At 70.1% G+C, this 15,368-nt stretch overlaps 3 protein-coding genes across 3 annotated transcripts in view; 1 reads left to right on the forward strand and 2 right to left on the reverse strand.

Annotated features, from left to right (window-relative positions):
• Window positions 1-3,743, reverse strand: part of DNM2 (dynamin 2) — a 35,569-nt gene extending 31,826 nt beyond the window's left edge. Inside the window, exon 1 of the mRNA XM_076360739.1 lies at window positions 3,464-3,743. Coding sequence (XP_076216854.1) covers window positions 3,464-3,624 — 161 coding nt within the window. The 5' untranslated portion in view covers window positions 3,625-3,743. The remainder of the gene's footprint in view (window positions 1-3,463) is intronic.
• A 771-nt stretch (window positions 3,744-4,514) lies between these two features.
• Window positions 4,515-6,304, reverse strand: LOC143171730 (uncharacterized). Its single transcript, XM_076360761.1, has 4 exons — window positions 6,201-6,304; window positions 5,232-5,416; window positions 4,801-4,933; window positions 4,515-4,712 (listed from the first exon to the last, which is right to left on the reverse strand). The coding sequence occupies exons 2-4, from the start codon at window positions 5,407-5,409 to the stop codon at window positions 4,571-4,573; spliced, it is 453 nt and encodes a 150-aa protein (XP_076216876.1). The 5' UTR covers window positions 5,410-5,416; window positions 6,201-6,304; the 3' UTR covers window positions 4,515-4,570.
• A 1,321-nt stretch (window positions 6,305-7,625) lies between these two features.
• QTRT1 (queuine tRNA-ribosyltransferase catalytic subunit 1) lies at window positions 7,626-11,468 on the forward strand. The gene is made up of 10 exons (XM_076360760.1): window positions 7,626-8,051; window positions 8,610-8,678; window positions 8,942-9,080; window positions 9,193-9,271; window positions 9,370-9,485; window positions 10,508-10,646; window positions 10,757-10,832; window positions 10,923-11,032; window positions 11,140-11,224; window positions 11,307-11,468. The coding sequence occupies exons 1-10, from the start codon at window positions 7,728-7,730 to the stop codon at window positions 11,457-11,459; spliced, it is 1,290 nt and encodes a 429-aa protein (XP_076216875.1). The 5' UTR covers window positions 7,626-7,727; the 3' UTR covers window positions 11,460-11,468.
• The last annotated feature ends 3,900 nt before the right edge of the window (window positions 11,469-15,368 follow it).

A 15,368-nucleotide genomic window follows, 5' to 3' on the forward strand; every position in this document is an offset into this window, starting at 1 on the left:
GGAGGCTCTGCTCTTCCTAATGGGTCAGAAAAGCCAAGATTAAGGGTCAAACAGCCGCGAAAGGCGGGGGGAGATCAGCAAAAATAACCCCGCCGCCCGTTTCTAACCAGCTGTTTCCAGAAGGAAATGTGGTTAGCTGGCGTGGAAGGCCTCCCCGCATCCCTTCGGGAAGCCTTCGTTAGCGTGAGGGAACGGCGAGACCTGCCGCAAGGGGAAATCGGAGCGGCCGGAGCGATTTGAGCGGGCCCCAAAGCCTATTCATCTCCAACTCGAATAAACCGAAGGCCGAACGCTTCGCCGATGGGTCTCCCACCCTTCAGCCGCCGACATCCCACCAGACAGCTACACCTTACAGGCAGCTCCCGCAAGGAAAACCGCTCCACGTGGAAACTTTCCCGTTTCCGTCCCGTTTTGCAGACTAAAACCACCAGACACTACTCCAAGAGCAACGCCTGGTCCCTCAGCCGGAGATCGCCTCGGTTTTTAAGCCCGGCTCCCTTCCCAACGGCAGCGGCACGTCCATCCGCGTGCGTGCATTTACACGCAGGCGTGCATCTGCACGCTCGGAAGCGGCCCCTCGGCTTCAGGCGGAAAAGCTCTCACGGATAAAACGCGGCTGGCGCGCTCAAAGCACAGAAGCTCGATGCGTTCAGCTCGAAATCTAGAGCAAGCTTCACGCGACGCAGCTGGTTTATTGTGACAGTCGGAACAGCCTGCAGCCCTCGGCGTTCATCCCCAGCCGGTCGGCATCCCGCTGTCTGTCCCGGAGAAACAGGCTCGATGCCACCGGCGCGGGATAAAAGCCGACGGGCTTCGCCCGGCCGCGAGCGCCGGGACGGGCACCCCCCGACGGCATCGAGCGCTGTGCAGAGACGAGCAGGCTGTCCCTGCCCAACCCGGGTAAGAGGTGAGCCGTTTCGGGGCTATTAATCCCCAAATTATCATGCAGAGCTGTTATGAGAGCGCGTAACGATAATCTATATTCCTCGTTATCGTATTCCCAAATAATTCAATAAGCGCGGAGGGAAAGCAACGCTTTAAAGAGCGGGAGACGCCGGCACGCTGGTACCACCAGCACACGACAGCGACCACCCAGCCCGACAGTTGGGGGCCGCTGACACCAAGGCAGGGCAGAATCCACCCCACGCGTAACGACCCCGTTATTAACGCAAGCCGCAGAACGACGTCAGCGCCACGGGATGGGGGCGAAAGATTCCCGGTTACAGAGACAACCGCGCAGATTCAGCCTCGCAGAAAGCCCTCCGATTCCGACCCTGGCCGTCCGCGGAGTGCATTAACCCCTTATTAAAAGCCTTCCGACGGAGACTTCAGTGCTCCAAAACAAAGATTTTTAATTACCAGGGCCGGTTTTGCAGCAGCACCATAATTAGAGGCTGCCAAAATTTCCACCGGCAGCGATTTAGGAGGGGGAATAACTCGACCATTTCAACCCCAACTGCAGCAAGGCTTAGCAAAGCCCAGACGCGAGTTTAGTCTGGGGGGGTTTGAGCTCCGCTGGTCCGGCCGACTCCTCCTCTCCCTCCCACGCCAACACCACCGGGCTGAAAAAGCATCCCCGGCCGCTCCGCGGGCCGCGAATCCACGCTACGAATCCGACCTGCGTGAGGATAAAAGACAAGGCAAATCATGTCAGGTGATGGATCGCACAGCGGGCTCGGGATCCCGACCTCGCCGCTCGGAAAAACGTTACGCAAGCGAAAAAAATCCAACGGCAGAAAGCACGACGGCGGGGAAGACTCAGGCGGCGCTTTCACAGGACGCGTTTCTACAGAGAAAGGCAACCGCCGGCGCGTCACCGCGGCGACCGCGACACCAAAAAAAGCCCGAAACGTCAGAAAAACTGCCCGGCCTGCTTTTTTGGGGAATGTCAAGGTTCAGATCATAGCGAATGCCAGACGCTGCGGGAGAGCGGGACTGAGCCGCCGCCGTTTTGTCGGTGACGAGATCCGCGCCGGCCCGCGTCAGGACGGAATGACGTCACAGGAAGGCTGCTATTGTTAATATTACAGCATCCGCCCCAGCCGGGACGGGAACCCCGTGGCATGACGTAGACGGAGCAAGAAGCAGCCCTAGATCAAGAGGCAGGCGAGGACGGGAACAAAGCAGCAGGCGTCCAGCAACGACGACAGCTCCTTACCCCACGGACGGAGCAAGTGCCCGAGGAAACGACGACCAGCCTGGAGCTGAGCCATTAATCGCCTGGCCGGTGGCGCCGCCGTCCCCGTAAAGGACGGGGAAGGCGGTGTGGAGGAGACAAAAGGTGGAGAAGGCCGAAGCAGCGACTCCGCTCGCGACACTTTGGTGCAGAAGCAAAAGTTATTAGCAATTATGGCAGATTTCGAAAGCGCCCGGCAAGATTTTTAAACCCCGCAGCGTTTGCGCGGGTTAAAATCAGCTCCGTTCCCCCCTGTTATCGGGACGGACACGTTCTCCTCCCCACCCTTCACGCCCCGGGCTGGGTGTCAAGCCTGTGGTCTTGCCTTATCCTGTCCGTGCCGACCGGCCCCGCGGCAAGGCCCCCGACACCTCTGGCCGAGAGCTCGGCCCTATCTCGAGGGCACACGTCCCCAACACGAGCAGGTCGCCGAAACCCAGGCGCAGGAACGACGGCAGGCCCGAGGCTATCAGCCTGGAAACAGAAGCGTCTTTACGGCGTGACCCAGTGTTAGCCTTTGCGAGCGAACGCGCTCGCGCCGAGGACGGCGATGGGGAGCAAGAGGGGTGGAAGGGCACGCTCCCGCTTCGCCGGCACGCCGGTTTAGCATCCTGGTGGCTCAGCATCAGCCGCTCCCGCCGAGCCCGCGCCGCCCCGGCTCCTCCTGACGCCGGGCAGCGTTCCCAGGGCGTCCCAGGAGAATCCGGAGACGCCGACACGCACCGGGACGGGCCTCCGCGGCGGGCGGGAGGCCCGTGGGAAGCTCACCTGCCTGGCGGCATCCTCCACGGCCGCGCCGCCGCCGCCGTCTCGCTGCGTGGGGGGCGGCGCGGGGCTCCGGTGCGGCGGGCCTGCACCTGCCGTGGCCGCGCATCCCCGGCCCGGGGCCCCCCCGCAGCGGGAGCCCCCCCCCCGCAGCGGGAGCCCCCCCCCCCCCGCGCCAGCGCCGTGCGCGCCACCCGCGGCCCGAGCCCCAGCCTGCGCCGCTGGCGTAAGGGACCGCCGGTGACCCGCTCCCCCCGCCTTACGCCAAGTGCGTAGGGCACGGCCGGGCGAGGGGAGCGGGCCGTCGGGGCGCTCCGCAGTTTGCGTAGCGGCGGCGGAGCGCGCGGGGCGTGTGTGTGTGGGGGGGTCCCCCCTCAGGCCGCGCCCGAGCCCTACGCAAGCGGGATTCACGAAGCGCGCTTACGCCAGTGGCGCAGCGGCGGGCGGGCAGCAGCGGCGGCGGCGGCGGTGCCGCCGTCATCGCACGCGCCGCCCGCCCCTCCCCGCCGCCCCGCGACTCACCGGCCCACGAAGTTCTCCAGCACCGAGCTCTTGCCCGCGCTCTGCCCGCCCACCACGGCGATCTGCGGCAGGTCGAGGTGGCAGCTCTGCCCGATGGAGCTGAACGCGTCCTGCAGCTTGTTCACCAGCGGGATCAGCTCCTCCATGCCCCGGTTCCCCATGGCGGCGCGGGGGTTGGGGGGGGGAGACCACGCTCCCGCTCTCCCGGCGGCGGCTCCTCCTCACAGGGCCCGGGGCGGCGGCGACCAAACTTCCCCTCCGAGTCTCCTCATCCGGCACTGGCGACACCCCCGGGGCGCCGCTCCGCCGGGCCCGCCCCGCTCCCCTCAGACCGCGCGGCCATTGGCCGGCTCGGCCGTCGATCAGAGGAAGCGGCCGAGCGGAGCGGAGCAGCGGGCTGTCGATCAGCCGGGAGGGCGGGACCGGGAAGCCACACCCCTTCCCTACCGCTCCATTGGACTCCCACCGCGTCGTTCATCCCTACCAGCCAATGGGAGGTGGAGCTGGCTTGTCAGCTGAGGCGGTGCCGCTGTAGCTCCCGCCCCCCGACATCGTTCCTGCCATTTCACTGGCTGAGACGACTGCCGCTCCGGAAAGCTAGCGAATCACTACCCGATAGAGACCGACGAGTTCACCCGCCTCTACCCACCCGCCCTCCCTCTCATTGGGCAGCGCGCCTGCCACTCCCCCAGATTGTCCAACCCAGCCGGAGAGTGGACTCGGAGGGAAGTTGGGCGGGGAGAAAACCCTCTCGCGATTCGCCAGCCGGCTGTCAATCAGCGATTCCTGCCAGCCGATTGGCTGCTTTGGTCCTTCCCCCTCCCCCCCCCGGGCACAGCCCCGTGACCGTAGACCCCCGTGTAGACGCGCACTCCCGACGGCAGCCCCCGAGGCGAGGCCCCGGGGCCGGGCCGACCCCACGCTCCACCCCCGCCGCCGCCCCCCCCCCTCGCCCCCGGGGGACCCCCCACCACCACCCCCCCCCCCAGCACCAACAGCCCAGCCACGGCGGTCACCTTGGGGGGGGGGGTGTCTTTATTTCACACCCTCGCCCCGCGGCGGCGGCAGGCGGGGAGGGGAACCGTCGTCCCGTGCCGGGGGCTCCCCTCACCGCCCCGCGTCCCCCCGGCCGGTCACCGGTGCCGGCGGGCTGCCTCGGCATCGCGGCGAGACCGGGGTCCGCATGCCGGTCACCAGCCGGCTGAGTCCCGCCGGGAACCGGCCAGCGCAGAGGACGTCCGAGCTGCTCCTGGAAGAGATTGGGGGGCGGTGGGGAGGTCGTCACCGGGACCCCGAAAGCCGGATCGCGGCAGCCCATCGCCGGCGGCATCACCTACCTGAGCTCGGCGGGGGTCTGGGGGCCGGGGGCCAGGGGGAAGGTGGGCAGGGAGCGGCGCTGGCGGCAGAGGTAGCCGGAGGGCAGGTCCTGGGGCAGGTCAGCGTCCGGCCGCTCCAGCGGCAGGGCCATCTCTGGGGCAGGGGGGGAAGGCGCCGTCAGCCCCCCGGCCGGCCCCTCCTGGGGCTTGTCTCGCGATTCGGGGAGCGGGGGAGTCCCTCGGCACCCCGGGGCAGCGCCCACACCCCGCTCCGAGGGCGGCGGCGCCTGGGTTTCGGGGTGACGGAGACCTCCCAAATCCAGCTGGGGCGGGAGCAGCCTGGGGAAAGCCCCCAGAGCTCCCCAGCACGGACCAGAGCGTGAACCGGGGGGGGGGGGGGGGGGGCCGGTCCCCCCCTTCCTGGGGGAAACCCTCCCTCCCGGTGCCCCTACCGCTCCGGATCCGGCTCAGCTCCGGTCCCAGCAGCTTCCCGTCCATGCTCAGCAGGACATATTTCTCCGTCCGGAGCTCCGGGCTCAGCCGATCCACCGTCCGCCGGTTCGGTCGCTCCTGCGCCTCCGGCTGCCGCGGGGCCGGGAGCTCGGTCCGGCCGGGATGCACCGCATCCATCTTCCAGCTGGGAAAGGGAAGGAGAAGACGGGGATCATCACGGCTCCGGTCACCGCAGCACCGGCGTGGCCAACACTGACCCTCCCGTCCAGCCCCGGGGCTCACGGCACCAACGGGAAGGTCCCGGCGTCACCGGAGCCGGGGGACGACCCCGCTCCTGGGGTCCCTGCGGGTGACCGAGCTCCAAAACCCGGTCGCAGCCACCTCCCGGGCGGGACGGCGTTTCCCAAACCCATCCCTGCTCCCGTTTCGGGCCGGCTGGGAAGAGCTGAGGCCTGTTTCGGACACGGCCGAGCTGTGACCGGGACGCCCCAGAGAAACGCTCGCCCCCAGCCCCACTTCCCGCACGGGGGGGCGGGGGCGGAACTGAGTGCCAGAAGCAGCTCGTCCCCAAAACGAGGGGGGTTCTGTCCCCCCCCCCCCCACCAGGCACAACCGCAGCGGCTCAGGGGGAAGATGTGTGTCCCCATCACCCGAGGGAACCCGCTCGGGGCTCCGGGTTATTCGAACCCGCCGGCATTACCATAACCTGGACTCAACCGTTTGGCTCCGAAACGGCCGAGCCTCCCCGCGGGAGCTGCCGGTGGGGAGAAGGGCCGGCGAGGAAGGGAGGGGAGCCAGGGTCCCGCGGATGCACCGAGCCACCGGCGCGGCTTCGCCGGTCCCCAGCGATGCGGAGGGAGGAGCGGGGAGGGAGGCTGCGGGGAGGCCGGCAGCTGTTTCCCTTCCTCTTCCCCCCCTCTCTGGGAAAGGGTAATTAAATCCCTCGCTGCGCTCAGCGAGTCGATTACCAGATTCCCAGCGAGATTTCCGAGCTAAAACCCCCTCGTTTCAGGAGGGAGAGCGGACGAGGCGGGGCTGGGATCAGCTGCCAGCAGGCCAGGCTGCTCCGGGCTCTGCTGACCCAGGCGCAGGTGACACAGCTCCGGGGACGGGGAGGGGGGGGGGGATTCGCCCAGACGCCGGAGCTCCGTCGGAGCCAGGCCGCGCTTGCCCCCGCTTCCCCGAGCATCCGTCCCTCATCCGGCTCGTTAAGGCTATAACGAGTTCCATCACCACGTTCGGTCACAGGGGGTCCCGGGACAGCCTCACGGCACGGCGCGCAGCAGCCGTGGCGACGGCAGGGCAGCGGTACAGGGCAGGGCTGCCCGCAGCGTCCCAGAGCTTCCGGCAGGAGCCCGGTGTGGTGTTAAGGCCGAGCCCCCCCCCCCCCCCCCCTCCACCTTCACGCGGGGCCGTTTCCACACCCAGCCCTCGCCTGAGCCCTCCTCGCCACGCAGGACGGAGCCGGGGCTTTCCGGATCATTCCCGAAAGGCCGTTTTAATTTAGTTTGAGGCAATTTCTAACAGGACGCTCCTGTCGTACCGAACCAGCTCGCGGCACGTCCCTCGTCCCTTCCCCTCCCCGGTTAAGGTCCCCCGTCCCAGCAGATGGTCCGACTGGGAAGGCAGAGCCCCCCCCCCCCCCCCCAAGACAGCGCAGGCGTCAACTCTCCACCAAGCTCCCCTATAGAGAACCGTATATCCGTTTCGGGAACCATTAGCTCTTCCCAGGGGAGGTTACCTCCTTTAGACGGGCGGGTTCCCACGCACCGAGCCGGCGCGCTCGCCTCCCTCGCGTCGGGAGCTGATTACGGCAGAGTCTGGAGAAACAGAAACAGCCATTTATAGCAAAACAGGGAATATTTCCCCAGCTCGGGCTTCCCCACGCCCAAGGGCCGAGCTGCTGCTCCTACCCCCGCCGGACCCTCCACCGACCTGACGTGGGGTACCTGCACCCCGCCGGGCCTTAACGCCGCCCGGGACCCGTCCCAGGGGGGAAAATGGGGTGCTAACGGGTAAATGGAGTGGGGGGGGGAGGATCTCTCCATGCTCAGACCTGCTCAGGGCTTTCAGGGTCCTGACGATGAGGCACCCCCGGGCTGAAGTCCCGGGTGCAGCTGGCACGGGGGATCCCGAGGGGACGGACGGAGCCCTTGTGCGAGGGGAAACTGAGGCAGGGGGTGGAGGAGGAGGCTTCCCCCGGGGGGCTTAGGGGCCAGGGGAGGGGGCTCTGCCCGAGGACAAGGGAGGCAGAGGAGGGGGCTCTCCCTGGCGGACATAGGCACGGGGAGAAGGGGCTCTCCCAAGGGACACGGGGGCAGAGGAGGGGGGGGGGGGGGTGTCTCCCCAGGGGTCACAGGGGTGAGGAGGGGGCTCTCCCAGGGATCGCGGGGGCGGGGGGAAGGAGGGGGGCTCTCCCCGGGGGACACGGGGGCCGGACGAGGGTCGTGTCCCCCTCCCCCGCCGAGGCCCAGCGCGGAGGCCGAAGCCCCAACATGGCGGCCGCGTTGCCCCTGGTTACGACCACTTCCGGCGGGACGCGGCGGCGGCCGGAAGCGCGGATCACGTGGGGCAGCGGGAAGATGGCGGCGCCCAGGGCGGCGGGGCCGGGGCCGGCGCCGCTGCTGCGGGTGGCGGCGGAGTGCGGGCGGAGCCGGGCGCGGGCCGGCGAGCTGCGGCTGCCGCACGGCCCCGTCCCCTGCCCCGTCTTCATGCCCGTGGGCACCCGCGGCACCGCCAAGGGCGTCACGGCGGCCCAGCTCGCCGCCCTCGGCTGCCGCATCTGCCTCGGCAACACCTACCACCTGGGCACGCGGCCGGTGAGCGCCGCCGCGGCGGGGGGGGGGGGGGGGCGGGGACGGACCGGGAGGGGCCGCCGGGGCCGGGGGAGGGGCCGCCCGCAGCCACCGGGAAGCATCGAGCAGGGAAGGCCCCGCCCCCGATCACAGGGTGGCCACGCCCTCGAGATAGCCCCGCCCCCCGCTCCGGGAGGGCCTCGCCCCCTGGGGGCCCACGCTACCCAGCTCCAGGAAGGCCCCGCCCCCGGTCCCAGGGTGGCCACGCCCCCGGGAGGACCCCGCCCTTTGGCCCCTAGAGGTCTCTCGGAGGGAACCTCGAGAAAGGCCACGCCCCCGGGATGACCACGCCCCTCCAATGACCCCTCCCCTTGAGATGGCCCCGCCCCGGGGGGGGGGGCCTTAGACCACCTGCGCCCGTGGGAGAGAGGGCACGGGATAGCCGAGGGCACGGGATGGTCCCGCCCCCCGGATAGCCCCGCCCCCTGGCGCGGTAGCCCCGCCCTCTGGGGGTCCCCATGCCCCCGGGCTGGGTGGGGATGGGCCCCCCCCCCCCCCAGCCTGACCCCGTCCCCGCGGCAGGGCCCGGAGCTGGTGCGGCGCGCCGGCGGCCTCCACGGCTTCATGGACTGGCCCCACAACCTGCTGACGGTGAGCGGGGGCCCTGGCACCCCCACCTCGGGGGGGGGGGGCACACGACACCCCCAGACCCCCACCCAGGGGGACACCACCCCCCCCCCCCCCCCCCCCCCATTCCTCCAACCCCCTCTCCACAGCCCCGGGGCTCCCGATCCCCTGCCCTGGGGATGTGGGGCGTCACCCCCTCCCCCCCAACCCCATTATTGGGGTCCCCCGTCCACATCCCCCCCCCCCCCGACGCCTCTCCCATCGCCCCCCCCCCCCCCCCCCCCCAGGACAGCGGGGGCTTCCAGATGGTCTCGCTGGTGGAGCTGTCGGAGGTGACGGAGGAGGGGGTCCGCTTCCGCTCCCCCTACGGCGGGGAGGAGATCCTGCTCAGCCCCGAGAAGTCCATCGAGATCCAGAACGCCCTGGGTGAGTCCGGGGGGGGGGGGAATGAACCCCCAAAACCGGGGAGGGGGGGGAGGGGGGGTCCCGGCACACCCCCCCCCCCCCCCCAACCCTCACCCCCCCCTGCACCCCGCAGGCGCCGACATCGTGATGCAGCTGGACGACGTGGTGAGCAGCACCACGACGGGGCCGCGCGTGGAGGAGGCCATGCACAGGTCCGGGACGCCCCCCAGCCCCCCCCCCCCCGCCCCATGGACCCCCCTCAGACCCCCCCACCCCACCTGGCCCTGACGCCCGTGTGTCCCCCCCCCAGGTCCGTCCGCTGGCTCGACCGCTGCATCGCCGCCAACCGCCGCCCCGAGCAGCAGAAGCTCTTCGCCATCATCCAGGGGGGGCTGGATCCGGCCCTGCGCACCGCGTGCCTGGAAGGTAGCGGGGCCGCCTCCCCCTCCCCGCCTTCCTCCCGCTCCTCAGCCTCCTCTTCCTCCCCCTCCCCGCCTTCCTCCCGCTCCTCAGCCTCCTCCTCCTCCCCCTCCCCGCCTTCCTCCCGCTCCTCAGCCTCCTCCTCCTCCCCCTCCCCGCCTTCCTCCCGCTCCTCAGCCTCCTCCTCCTCCCCCTCCCCGCCTTCCTCCCGCTCCTCAGCCTCCTCCTCCTCCCCCTCCCCGCCTTCCTCCCGCTCCTCAGCCTCCTCCTCCTCCCCCTCCCCGCCTTCCTCCCGCTCCTCAGCCTCCTCCTCCTCCCCCTCCCCGCCTTCCTCCCGCTCCTCAGCCTCCTCTTCCTCCCCCTCCCCGCCTTCCTCCCGCTCCTCAGCCTCCTCTTCCTCCCCCTCCCCGCCTTCCTCCCGCTCCTCAGCCTCCTCTTCCTCCCCCTCCCTGCCTTCCTCCCGCTCCTCAGCCTCCTCCTCCTCCCCCTCCCCGCCTTCCTCCCGCTCCTCAGCCTCATCCCCCTCCCCGCCTTCCTCCCGGCTCATCATCCTCTTCCCGTTCCCCACCTGCTCCTCATCCTCCTCCCTCTTCCCACCTTCTTCCCGCTCCCCGTCTGCCCCCCACTCCTCATCTTCCTCCCGCTCCTCATCCTCCTTCCACTCCCTGCCTTCCTCCTGCTCCCCATCGTCTTCCCATTCCCCGTCTGCTCCTCGTCCTCCCCTGGCTTCCCACCTTCTTCCCGCTCCTCATCCTCTTCCCGCTCCCTCTCTGCCCCCCATTCCCCATCTTCCTCCCGCTCCTCATCCTCCCCCAGCTCCCCATCACCCTCCCCCTCCCCATCTTCCTCCCACTCCTCATCCTCCTCCCGCTCCCCACCTTTCCCCCATTCCCCATCTTCTTGCTCCCCGTCTCCTTCCCGTTCCCCGTCTTCCCCCCACTCCCCATCTCTCCCCCCCCCGCCTCCGGCCGGGCTCCTGGGGGTCAGGGGGTGCTCCCAGCCCCCTCCCCTCCCCCCCCCCCCCCCAGAGATGACCCGTCGGGACGTCCCCGGCTTCGCCATCGGGGGCCTGAGCGGGGGCGAGGAGAAGGACCGGTTCTGGAGGATGGTGAAGCTCAGCACCGACCGCCTGCCCCGGGACAAGCCCCGATACCTGATGGGCGTGGGGTAGGTCCCCGGGGGGGTCCCCGCTGCCCCCCCCCAGAGGGCGTGGGGTGGGTTATGGGGCTCAGACCCCCCCCCCCGCCCCCGGCTCAGACCCCTGCTCCCCTCCGCAGCTACGCCACCGACCTGGTGGTCTGCGTCGCTCTGGGCTGCGACATGTTCGACTGCGTCTTCCCCACCCGGACGGCGGTAAGAGGCTCCGGGGAGGGGGGGACACGGGGGACACCCCCCACCCCCCACCACCCCACCCCCCCCCTGACCCCGCTTCCCTCCCCGCAGCGTTTCGGCTCGGCCTTGGTCCCCTGGGGTTCGCTGCAGCTGAAGAACAAACAATTCGCCAAAGATTTTCGGCCCATCGACGAGAACTGCGACTGCCCCACCTGCCAGCGGTGGGGAGGGGGGGGGGGGGGGGGGTCCTGGGGCGGGGAGGGGGGACACGGACACGGGATGGGGGGGTCTGACACCCCCCCCCACCCCCCCCCCCTTCCCCATCCAGGCACAGCCGCGCGTACCTGCACGCCCTGATCCGCAGCGAGACGGCCGCCCTGCACCACCTCACCATCCACAACATCGCCTACCAGGTGGGCTGGGGGGCCTGGGGGGGGGGGGGGGGGGGGGCCGGCCTCCCCCTTTAACCCCCCCCCCTGCCCCCCCCCCCTGCAGCTGAACCTGATGGGCTCCATCCGGGAGAGCATCCTGGCCCAGCGCTTCCCCGAATTCGTCCGGGAGTTCATGAGCGCCATGTACGGGGCGCGGGAGCGGGTCCCCCCCTGGGTCGTGGAGGCTCTGGCCGCCGTCGGCATCACCCTGGACTGATGGGGGGGACACCCCCCCCCCACCCCGGCACCCCCGGGGGGAAACCCCCCCCCCCAGCACCCCCCATCCCCGGGGGCGGCAGCGGGGCCGAGCGCGCTGGCAGCCCCCGTTCCCCCCCCCCCCGCCGCGGGCGGTTTTATCTTTTCCATACGTGTATTTTTGTACTTTTTTGTGGTTTTTTTTTTTTTTTACTACTTTGGTCTTTTTTTAAGGGGGGCGGGGGGGGTGGGGTGGGGGGGGGGGGCGGCTGCCGCAGCCGCATCCAAATAAAGTTTCTCGGTGGGAACGGTGGCTCGTGTGGCTCTGAACGGGTCGGGGGGGGGGGGGGGGGGCCCAAATGGGTCTGGGGGGTCGTCTCGGTGCCCCCCTGGGGCTGTGCTCACCCTGCCCAGGGGGAGACCGGGGGGCTCACGGTCCTGGGGCAGGAGGACATTTTGGGGGGGGGGGGGGGGGGGGGCAGTCCTGGGGTGCACGGGTGTTGGTGGGACACCCAGTGCGGTGCCGGGGTGGGGGGGGGGTGGGGGGGCATGTCTGGTGCTGCCATCACAGGGTCCGGCGGAGCCCACGGCCGGAGACCCGGCGATTTGGGGGATGCTCTGGGGTCCCAGAGACCCAAGAGGGGACCAAGGGCGAGGGGTAGGGGCGGTGGGGAGCTGGGGGTGCAGAGGAGGGGAGCTGAGGGTGCGGGGGGGGGGGAAACTGGGGACATTTTGGGGGTCCAGGAATGCAGAAGGGGCTCCAGGAGATGCTCGGGGGTCCCAGGACCTGGGAGGGGACCAGGGGATGCTCGGGGGTCCCAGGAGGGGATCGGGGATGCTCTGGGGACCCAAAAACCCGAGAGGGGACCGGGGATGCTCTGAGGTCCTGGGAGGGGACCAAGGGAGAGGAGTAGAGGCGATGGGGGTCTGGGGGTGCAGGACTGGGGGACGCTTTGGGGACCCAGGAAGGCAGGAGGGGTTCTGGGGACCCTCTGGGGTCCTGGGGACGCTCCGGGGTCCCGGGGACTAGGGGTAGTGGGGCTCTGGGGATGCAGAGCAGGGGACCTGGGGATACAGGGGGGGAAACTGGGGACATTTTGGGGACCCAGGAATGCAGGAGGGGAACGGGGATGCTCAGGGGTCCTGGGGACACCGGCGGGGAGTGGGGTGGTGGGGGACCGGGGGTGCAGGGGAGGGGACGATACAGGACCTGGATTCTCTCCGACTCTGCTCCTCCATCAGCCCCTTCTCGACACCGTCACCGATGTCACACCCCGGATCCATCCCGTCGTCACCCGCGTGGCCCCCACCGCGCCGCAAACCCGGCTGCCGGGTCCCCACCCTGCCCCGACGCCCCTCAACACCCCCGGGGTCCCCAGGGCTCGTTGCCCCCACCCAAGGACCACGCACCCGGAGCGGGGCAGAGCCGGGTGCCACCTCGGGGGGGTCCACCAAGGCGAGGGGATGAGTTGGGGCAGGATCCGGCCGGGAGAAGGGGAAGGGGCTGGGCTGGGCTTAAATAGGGCAGCGGGTGCAGGTGGGGGCTCAGGTGGGGGCTCAGGTGGGGGCTCGGGGCAATCAGGGCGTCCTGGGGGGGGGGCCAGAGCACGCAGCCCCCTGCACCCGGGTCCTGGGGACGGGGACAGGGATGGGGACGGGGAGACCAGGGCCCCACCCTCCGCGCTGGTGACACCCTCCGAGCGGGAGACGGTGGTGGCCTTTGTCCCCATCAACCGGCGCCCCGGTTGCTGGAGGCGTCGGTGCGGCGCGAGCTCCCGGGGACACCCAGACCCCCACGGGGCCCGGGTGCCCCCCAACAGGCTGTGACCACCCCCCCACCCCACCCCCCCCCACCCCCCGAGGTCTCATCTGCCCCCCTCTACCGCTCAGTGTTGGGGGGCTGGGGGCTCGGATGTGTGGGGCTGGGGGGGGGGGGGGGTGGGAGGTTGGATACGTGGGTCTTTTGGGGGTCCGGGAGTTCAGACACGTGGGTCCTTTGGGGGTCTCGGAGGTCGGACATGTGGGTTCCTTTTGGGGGGGGGGGGAGGGAGGAGCTCGAACATGTGGGTCCGTTTTGGGGGGTCTCGGACCTTGGACACGTGGGTCCTTTGGGGGTCTGGAAGCCCAGACATGTAGGTCCATGTTGGGGGTCCGGGAGCTCAGACCCGTGGGGTTTTTTTTGGGGGGTGCGGGAGCTCGGACGTGTGGGTCCTTTGGGGGTCCGGGAGCTTGCACACCCGCACCCACCGGGAGCTTGCACACCCGCACCCACCGATGCTGTTTGCAGCTCAAAACCCCCAAATTTGGGCCGTTCCCCCTCTCCTCGCCCCTGCGGCAGCTCGGGGTGGGGTGGGGCCGGGACTCCCATCCCCTGCCCCACGGCAGGTGTGTGTGGGGGGGGGGGCGCGGGAGGTGTCGCGGCCGGGCCCGTGCGTCAGCCGGGGCGCATGGCCGGGGTGGCTGCGAGGAGGAAGTTTGTGGACAGGGTGGGGTGATCGGGGCTACGTCAGCCGAGTCCGGCAATTTCTGCCGCCGCCGGGCACCCCGGCCCCACTCGCGACGGTTGCACCCGGGGCCGACGGGCAGGTGAGCGGCACCTGGGATCCACTGGGAGTGACCGGGAAGGGCTGGGAGCGAGACCTGGGGTGAACCGGGATCGAGCGGGAAGGGCTGGGAGCAGCACCTGGAGGGACTGGGAGCAACTGGGAGCAACTGGGAGCAACTGGGAGCTGCAGCAAGAGGAGTCGCGAGAGAAACGGGGAGATTTGGGCAGGGAGGGGAACGGCACGTGGGGAAACCGGGATCGACGGAGTAATGCTGAGCACTGCACCCGGGGGGGAACTGGGATGAACTGGGCAGGGATGGGAGCTGCACCCGGGGGGGAACTGGGATGAACTGGGCAGAGCCGGGAGCTGCACCCGGGGGGGAACTGGGATGAACTGGGCAGGGATGGGAGCTGCACCCTGGGGGGAACTGGGATGAACTGGGCAGAGCCGGGAGCTGCACCCGGGGGGGAACTGGGATGAACTGGGCAGGGATGGGAGCTGCACCCGGGGAGGGGAACTGGGATGAACTGGGCAGGGATGAGCACTCACCCTGGGTGAACTGGGGAGCCCCAGGCAAGGGCCGGGAGCTGCACCCCGGGGTGGGAACTGGGATGAACTGGGCAGGGATGGGAGCTGCACCCGGGGGGGGGAACTGGGATGAACTGGGCAGAGCCGGGAGCTGCACCCGGGGAGGGGAACTGGGATGAACTGGGCAGGGATGGGAGCTGCACCCGGGGAGGGGAACTGGGATGAACTGGGCAGGGATGGGAGCTGCACCCGGGGAGGGGAACTGGGATGAACTGGGCAGGGATGGGAGCTGCACCCGGGGAGGGGAACTGGGATGAACTGGGCAGAGCCGGGAGCTGCACCCTGGGGGGAACTGGGATGAACTGGGCAGGGATGAGCACTCACCCTGGGTGAACTGGGGAGCCCCAGGCAAGGGCCGGGAGCTGCACCCCGGGGTGGGAACTGGGAGAACCGGGCAGAGCCGGGCTCTTGGCCCCGGGACCCCCGCGGCTCCCACTGGGCTGGGAACAGGCGGCAGGGACCCCCCAACTGGTTTTACTGGTTTAACTGGCTGGGGTGCCCGGGGTGGGGTGGGGTGGGGGTGGGGTGGTGTGTCCGGGCGGGGCGGGGGGAGGGAGGCTGCGTTGGGACCCCTGGGGGGCTGTGGGCGGCTCCGCACCGAGACCCCCCCGGGACCCACCAACACCCCCCCGCCCTGCACGGCTGCTTCCCCAGAGCTGCTCCCAGGGCCGGGACCCCCCCGGGGCTCCCCCCGACTCCTCTCTGACCCCCTAAGACCCCTCTCTGCACCCCCGATCTCCCCCGATCCCTCTCTGCCCCCCCCCCCCCCCCCCGGGTCCCTCTCTGCACCCCCGGAC

This window comes from Aptenodytes patagonicus, chromosome 30, assembly GCF_965638725.1.
Source record: "Aptenodytes patagonicus chromosome 30, bAptPat1.pri.cur, whole genome shotgun sequence".
NCBI classification, from domain to species: domain Eukaryota; kingdom Metazoa; phylum Chordata; class Aves; order Sphenisciformes; family Spheniscidae; genus Aptenodytes; species Aptenodytes patagonicus.

What these genes read in the sequence shown, in the direction of transcription:
- LOC143171730 (XM_076360761.1), bottom strand. Translation starts at nt 5,409, where the DNA reads ATGGATGCGGTGCATCCCGGCCGGACCGAGCTCCCGGCCCCGCGGCAG. An exon ending in GCTGAGCCGGATCCGGAGCG is followed by an intron (nt 4,934 to 5,231) that starts GTAGGGGCACCG and finishes CCCCTGCCCCAG; the next exon opens with AGATGGCCCTGCCGCTGGAG. An exon ending in CAGACCCCCGCCGAGCTCAG is followed by an intron (nt 4,713 to 4,800) that starts GTAGGTGATGCC and finishes AATCTCTTCCAG; the next exon opens with GAGCAGCTCGGACGTCCTCT.
- QTRT1 (XM_076360760.1), top strand. Translation starts at nt 7,728, where the DNA reads ATGGCGGCCGCGTTGCCCCTGGTTACGACCACTTCCGGCGGGACGCGG. An exon ending in CGAGATCCAGAACGCCCTGG is followed by an intron (nt 9,081 to 9,192) that starts GTGAGTCCGGGG and finishes TGCACCCCGCAG; the next exon opens with GCGCCGACATCGTGATGCAG. An exon ending in GACTGCCCCACCTGCCAGCG is followed by an intron (nt 11,033 to 11,139) that starts GTGGGGAGGGGG and finishes TTCCCCATCCAG; the next exon opens with GCACAGCCGCGCGTACCTGC.